Consider the following 7,839-nt stretch of genomic DNA (forward strand, 5'->3'; position numbering starts at 1 on the left):
AACCAACGCACATATATGTCTTGATTGAAAAAAAAGATGAAGATTGGCGTGGCGTTGTGAACAATAACTAAAATAAGGATGAAAGCAAAGAATTAAAAAAAAATGTATTTAATTTATTTAATTTATATTAAGCAGCATATTGTGGTGGAGGTGGAGCAGATGGTTCACCAGAAGAATATTGAGGTGGTGGTGGAGCTTGTGGAAGTAAAGCTTGTTGTTCGGCCATCCATGGATAGACAGCAATGTATTGGGCATAGTAAGCTCTGAGAGCCTCTTGGTAAGAGGCAAGCATTTGCTTGGCACTTTGGTATTTAACACCACCTTGACTGGCGATTGGGTAACATTCGTCGCAAACCTTGACGGGCTTGGGGTAGGCCAATTTGGTGATGGGAGTGGCCTTTTCAGTGCACTTGGAGCAGAAGATCTTCATGCAGTGACGACAGTGATGCTTGCGGTTGAATAGAGAGAAATTGCACTTGCACTTGTTGCAGTGGTTGACATTGTCGTCGTTTTCCCATGGGTGACGGTAGGCAACATCGGGTGGGAGTGGAGCTCCAGGTGGTTGACTTGGGATGGCCGAGTAGAGGAATTGTGGGGCATAGAGGGTCAATGGGAGGTCGACCGAGAGATCAATGGCACCCGGGAGATCAAACTCGACGGAAATAATATAACTGGATTTGACGTGGTCACCGAGCGACGAAGATGGTTTGAGGTCGACTGGGATAAAGAAGGGGAGGTAACGCTTGCCATAGAAACATGGTTGGAACCCTGGATACTCTTGCTTGTGGACAGTGTGCGTGATGGTACGGTGGTAGAGGTGGGCACGGAGCTCCATACGGTGGTGCACCTTGATCGAGACCTTGCGAGTTTGCTTGGTCGAGGTGTTGTTGGCCTTGATCTTGGAGACGAGTGTCTCACCTGGGAAGTAGGCGTTCTTGTTCAACCAGCACTTGACGACCAACTTGCCCTTGGTCAAGAGGAACGACTTGCGGTTCTCGCCGTAGCTTGGCTTGACGAGGTCACCACAACGCTCGTTGACGACGAGCTTGGTGGTGAACTTGAGGTCGTGCTTGTGAGCTACATCGACGGTAGCCTTGACCTTGTACAAGATCTTGGCGGCGTAGGCGCCCATGGCGTCCTTACCCTCCTCGCAAAAAGTGCCTGGGAGAGTTGGTGGCAATTGGTATGAGAAGGGGAAGCTGTAATGGCCTGGGTTGACGCTACCTTGGTGTGGGTAGACACAGATGGTCGACTTGAAGAACTCCTTGTTTTCCTTGTGGTCGATGGTCTTGTGTACGGTACGCTTGTCATTGCCAGTTCCCTCAGTTTCGGTACGATGCTCCTGGAGGAAGACACGCTCGAAACCCTTAAACTTGATCAAAACACCCTTGGCAAAGAATGGAACGATGCAGTCCATCTCGACGGTACCAGCAACAATGTCGCCACCAACGTACGATGGTTGGTTGAGTGTCACCCAGATCTTGTTACGTGTGTCAATTGGGATAAAGGTAATGTCAGACACGGCATGGGCTACCTTGACAGCCATCTTGGTAGCATCGTGCATCATGTGACCCATATCGTGAACCATCGAGCCCATAGCTCCCATACCTCCCATCATATCATTTGAAAGTCCAGCTGCTAATGCTGGGTCTCCCTTTACTGTTACATGAAATGACATTCTTCTATTATTATTAAAATACTATTATTCGTTAAATATTATTTGTTAAATATTATATTGATGAGATCGAAAAAATGTATCTGATGATTGATTGATTGATTATTAGTAATAGAGAGAGATAAAGAAGAATAATAATAATAAACAACAAACAACAATCACAACAATGATATTATCGTCATTAAAAACAAATGCCGCAACGGCCCAAGGCAGAGGCAATGAATAAAAAAAAAAACGAACTTTGCCCACTATAAAAAATCTTGCGAGGTTTCACCAAGCTCTCTATTTGTAAAACACGTCACGTGTTTTTGGTTTAAAGTCGTATTCGTTTTTCGACCCAGGTGATTTATTTAAATTATTTATTTATTTATTTATATATATATATTCCTTTACAGTACTTTATTTTATTTAAAAAAGAGTTTTTTAAATATTGATGATTGTTGTGGTGGTGATGTGGTTGAAGAATCTTTTTGTTGATGTGAAACATGTAGACCAGAGGCTGGGTAGAGTTTTAATACTCCTGCATCCTTGTCTTTGCACAATTGGTCGATAATGACTTGGTTTTGTGTTGGCATGTATTTGAGGCTTCGAATATGAGATGTTGGGAAATGATGTACAAGGAATCTTAATATAAGCTCATCGTGATGCGAAAAGGAATAGACTGTTGGAAGTAAATTTGGAAACATTTCAACAATATATTCAAGTATTTCAACTGATCTAGATGCAGATGCACAATCAACTAAATCTTCTGCTTCTGTATGTATATTATTATTTACTAAAAATTGTAAAACTAGAAAAAAAAAATCAAATTAATAATTAATAATAATTTAATTAATTGTCTTATATATTATATATATATTTACCTTCATAACGTTGACTTGATATAACAGATTTAATAATACTTTTTGTTGAACCTTCTGTTCTATTTGCATAGATCCATTGACATACTTCTAAATATCCACTTTTTCCCGAACTATCCATAGCCAAGGTTGTGCAACCTTCAGTTCGATTGAGATGTAGGAATTTAACTACTTTTAGTGCACCAACTTCACCTGCATAGTTGAACATTTGTTGAGTAAAACTATTGGGGATGGCGTGATCGTGAAAGAATTGCAATACTTTGATGTTTTGGTCATAGACTGTTCTCTGTAGATAAAAGGACCAATTTCGTTGGAATGCTCGTGGACAGTGGTCCATGACATATTGTAATACTCTTTCACCACCTTTGATGTTTGAATAGGTGATGAAATGTGTGAATCGGTCAATATCCAATGACTTGGGGTCGAATTGTTCGATGATCCACATTTTGAATGTTACACTAGCTGCCGACTCGAAATGTTTCCAAAAAGGATGAGACGCCACATTTGGCTCAATACCAACACCAAGATGGAAGAAATCGACCAAAAAGATGTACAAGTCGAGATTGTCCCTGAGACAAGTCCACATCATAATTTGAGTAAAGTCACTTGACTCTAGGTTATTGAGTGGACTCTTTTTAGTGAATGGTGTAATCCTATTCTCTAAAATATATTTGATCGACTCTGCATAATCACCAGTTCCATTTTGACAAGCTGTGGCCACTGTATTTGCACCATTACAAAGTTCCGTTCTATTTTTATGAAGAAACTTTACAACCTCTAAACTTCCCGATGCTACAGCATTATGCATTGCATCTTTTGTTGCTCCCTCTGTTCTATTAACATGAAGAAATTGTACTATATCTAAAAACCCTCCTGCTGCTGCCTAAGAAATTATAAAAGTATATTAATATAACAATTTCTAAAAAAGATGGTACTATACTATTATTATTATTATTATTATTATTATTATTATTATTATTATTATTATTATTTACCTTATTGATTGCACTTTCAGTACAACCTTCAACACGATTTTCATGTAAGAATCTTATAATGGAATAATGGCCATTTTTTGCGGCAAAGTTCATGGCGTCGGTAGTGGCGGGTGCACCGGCTGTTTGGTCTAGCCACAATACAATGTCTAGGAACCCAAGTTCAGCTGAATTGTCTAGTGCTCGAGTAGTTAGTCCACGTCTTCCAAAATGCTTGAAATAAAGTTGAACCATTTCAAGTGACCCTGAAGTGACTGATAGGTCGACCAAATTACGCTCGATGAGTTGTTCTTCTGTGTGTCCGACAAGACGTTCTCCACGCATCTCGAGTAACAGTCTTGCAACGTCAACACACTTTGTTCGTGATGCATTGACTAGTGCCCGAGCAGTATACTTTTCCGTCCGATTGTACAATAGAAACTCTATAATATCCAAATGAGAGTTATTTGCAGCCAACTCGAATGCACGGTCTGTACATTGTAGTTGAGGATAATTCTCGTGTAGAAAGTGTAGTATACCAAGTTTACCGTGTTCACATGCCATGTCGATAGTGTTTTCTGTTGGTTGGATACCAATCGTTTCGATACCGTACACTAGACATGGTATACTACCCGATGCAGCGATATTGTCAACTACCCAACTAGGTGAATTGGCACATTTACCTAGTGTCTTGCCGATGTAGACGTCTTTGCCGTGTCTACTGACAATCTCCCTAAACGCATGTCCAAAGTAATGCGAGTAGAGTGTATGTAGTCGTTGGAGTACCAACACATTGGTACAGTTGTTTAGTATGATTGGCATGGCTCGATAGTAGGCGATAAAGTTTGGATCACACTCTAACTTTGCTTGAAACAACAGTCCGTTGTTAGAGTACCGATGAAACGATACATTCTTACTAGTCATATCTTTAAACTTGCATGGTTTCTTTTCTTCCAAACGTTCATGTATCTCTTCAACCAATGATAGTATATATCTTAACAATACACTTGATTTAAATACACTTGATATAATTGTAGAAGATTGTGACAGCGAAGACATTCTCTCTCAATCTCTCCTCTTTTTACTCTACTCTCTACTCTACTCTACTCTACTCTACTCTACTCTAATCTACTCTATTATAATTGATTGACAATCAATAATGAATGGTTCGTAGAGATGACTCACTCATAGTATCAATGAGAATAAACGGAATAGTCAGTTTGACTCTCAGTGTTGATTAAAAAAAAAAAAACTAAATTAAATGAATATTTATTTTCTTTGGGGGTTTTGAAAATTTTTGGTTGGGAGTACCGCCTCAGAATCTATTTATTTGTAAAACTTATTTCTCTCTATGGTCTTCTTTATTTTTAATTATTCTTTTACCAATCGATAGATCTTTTCATTATCTATCAAATGGTTGACAAAAAAATTTGCGAGAGGTTCACCCTTCTAAAAAGTACTTTCCGTAAAGTCGCCATTAGCCATGGGCTAAGATGAGGTCTAGAAAGCATTGTTTGGAAAAACAAATGATATAAACAGAAAGAGCACAAAAAGTTGTATCTATTGGTGATATTGGATCGTCGTTTCAAAGATTATTCAAATAAAAAAAATGCTATTCTTCAAAGCCTATCTCATATAGTAAACATGCAACCATATAAAACTACGTGCTACATGGATCGGATCACGATTAATCAAATAAAAAGACAAGCGCCAACGCAAGAGGTGTAGGCGCCTTGAATCTTCAACATTATATGCACTGGTGTCGGCAGTGTTCAATGCATGCCACATCCAGCAACGCTAGACAAGATGGTTAGTATATTTGGAATGGTCAATCTCAAAACAATTGTGAATGCTCAAGAGTAATGGTAGCTTAATCTATATCGATATCATGGTTATTTATTTGGTACATACTAGTATTATTGTAATTAGCTCTTTTAAAACCCATCAAGGCTAGTGGTCATGGACAATTTCGCATTCGGTCTATCAAAACCATCCATTCTAAAAGATAATAAATAATAATTAGTAAACAGTATTTATGACAGTAATTTTACAAGATACATATCTTTACAGTTTTTTTAAAAATGGACCAACTCGTCTCTAATCAATTGATTCTATATTTAAAGTATAATATGGCATGAATATGATTAGTTGAGGGTTTGATAGTTGTATTGTGATGAATTTACTTAACTTTGTATTCTAATTCAGGTGGGTAGAGTTGATGACCAAACAACCACCTTTGTTGCTATAATACAAGACTATCAGCTATAGTATGAACCGATTTGTTGACTAGTCTCATTAAACAGATATCTGATAGATTGGAATTGTTAGTTTAGTTTTGAAATTAATTTATGTTATGAATACATAACTTTAATAGATCGGCGGTTGATTAAGAAGAAGATCAATCGGTTCTAAAAATAGTAAGGATGACCTATGTTAAAAATATGTATTAGTAATTGAGTGGTGGTTGTAGTATATATACTACTACTATGTTGAAGTCTACATGATACTTAAACTTTATCATTTATGGATAGGTACCATATATGGATGGATGTATTGTTTGATTAAATATTGAACTATAAAGCTGTAAGGGATAAATAAAAAGAGGAAAAGAAATATGAGTAGAATCAATAGAGCTACCATTACTCTTGTCTCAATCTCACAATGTTTCTCATTCTAAAAAAAAACACCAACAATATATAGATAATAAATAAAATATTAGTATCCAGACCCAAGCCTGGAGCTGCAAGCAAATGCCCATTGTGAACCAAATGACAAGTTGAACTCCGTTGGCTATGCCGTAGAGTAGTCCTTTTGAGTCAAATGAACAATGTACTTGCAGCTCCCAATTCTGAAATGATTTAAAATAGGGGAAAATTGTATATATATAGAGGGGGGGGGAAAGAGGGATAGAGGGTAGAATTCATAAGTTTCCCACGCCGAAGCATGACCATTTGGAAGACACTAGAACATCCTCCCACCAACCAAAAGGAGTTGTAGTGTCTTTTTAAATAATAATAATAATATAACCACAAGTGTAATCTATAATTATAAAAAAGAGGTTTATTTCTATTGTCTTTAAACAATAGAATAATGGTTAGTGATGTATAATATTTCATAGTAGTGTATAGTCTTACTTTAATTTATATTATATATTTATAAAAGATTTTGTTCTTTGTCAAAGGATCCTTGAATAAAGACAGAGTGATTGTTGGTCTACGTCATGTCCTCTAAAGGCGTCATTCCCATTGTTGATTGACTGATTGATGATTGTTTAAAATATCTTGATGAATCTAATCGATCGATGGTTATTGTTGTTGGTGTCATGATGAAAATTCTCCCTCCAAAATTAATTACTTCTCTTCATGACATGATAGTGCTGTGCTGTACTGTGTTCTCGCGCAGTACAAGACAAGTAGTAAATATAAATACATCTAGATTTATGAATTCATAACCCATCCTAAAGTTGAATTCATTCATTCATTCATTCGAGACAGACATCCATCAAATGACGATGATGATTGAGATTTAATTTAACTTGTTACCCTATACTACTTGTGTTGATGATCAATATTCACATCATCATCATCAACATGATCATCATCATGACTTTTATATCTCTAAGTATTGTATTGTAATTGTATTGTTCTTATTCTTATGACTCTGTGATGATCATGATGTTTGTTGGCGTTTGTGAATGCTCCATTTGCAAATTTGAACCCAAAATCTCTTAGTTGCTTACTAGTATGAAAAGGTGACACTGATGATAATATTCTTTTGAAGAAAGGAATTAGTATACATCAACAACTACTACTAGTTAATTTCTTATATGCAACTTATTGTGTAGAATTATTATAATAATTCTTTTTTCCATCTTTTGCTTCCTTGTGCATCTTTCTAATGATGTTGATACAACTAAAATCTCTTGGTGACATAAAAACTGTACCATCTTCGTTGATCTTTTCTCCTTTGGGGTCGAGAGTTGTCTTGATACCTCTTCCATGTTTAGACATGCTCAAACTTCTTAGAACCTCTGCTTGTAGTACTTCGTCGCCATTTGTATGTCTTCTCAACAGGAATGACGTTTTATTTCTAATGCGTTGCACTTGTCTTAATGAGAATGTTGGTTTAAAACGGTCGCCAATTAATCGTTGGTAGACTGTTGGAGGTGTCGTTGTTGTTGTTGTTGCTGCTGCTGGTGATGCAGAGATTGTTGTTATTGGTACTAATGCTACTGATACTGATGATGCTGCTGATGCAGTGATAGTTTGGGCTGCTGTACTCATGATTAATATGCTTAAAATAAAGATAAAAATATATCTATAATATTGATAAT

At 36.8% G+C, this 7,839-nt stretch overlaps 3 protein-coding genes across 3 annotated transcripts; all 3 read right to left on the reverse strand.

Annotated features, from left to right (window-relative positions):
- Positions 1-127: 127 nt before the first annotated feature.
- Positions 128-1,678, reverse strand: adcA (FYVE-type zinc finger-containing protein; the record flags this gene model as incomplete). The annotated part of the gene is made up of 1 exon (XM_004362858.1): positions 128-1,678. One exon carries the CDS (start codon positions 1,676-1,678, stop codon positions 128-130), a length of 1,551 nt encoding a protein of 516 aa, XP_004362915.1.
- A 401-nt stretch (positions 1,679-2,079) lies between these two features.
- On the reverse strand, positions 2,080-4,565 carry DFA_03311 (uncharacterized protein; the record flags this gene model as incomplete). Its single annotated transcript, XM_004362859.1, has 3 exons — positions 2,080-2,465; positions 2,539-3,418; positions 3,531-4,565. 3 exons carry the CDS (start codon positions 4,563-4,565, stop codon positions 2,080-2,082), a joined length of 2,301 nt encoding a protein of 766 aa, XP_004362916.1.
- A 2,774-nt stretch (positions 4,566-7,339) lies between these two features.
- DFA_03312 (uncharacterized protein) lies at positions 7,340-7,789 on the reverse strand (the record flags this gene model as incomplete). The annotated part of the gene is made up of 1 exon (XM_004362860.1): positions 7,340-7,789. One exon carries the CDS (start codon positions 7,787-7,789, stop codon positions 7,340-7,342), a length of 450 nt encoding a protein of 149 aa, XP_004362917.1.
- Between the last annotated feature and the right edge of the window lie 50 nt (positions 7,790-7,839).

The sequence above is a fragment of the Cavenderia fasciculata genome, assembly GCF_000203815.1.
Source record: "Cavenderia fasciculata unplaced genomic scaffold Scf_Dfasci-G-b-205a01.r1-3, whole genome shotgun sequence".
Classification (NCBI taxonomy): domain Eukaryota; phylum Evosea; class Eumycetozoa; order Acytosteliales; family Cavenderiaceae; genus Cavenderia; species Cavenderia fasciculata.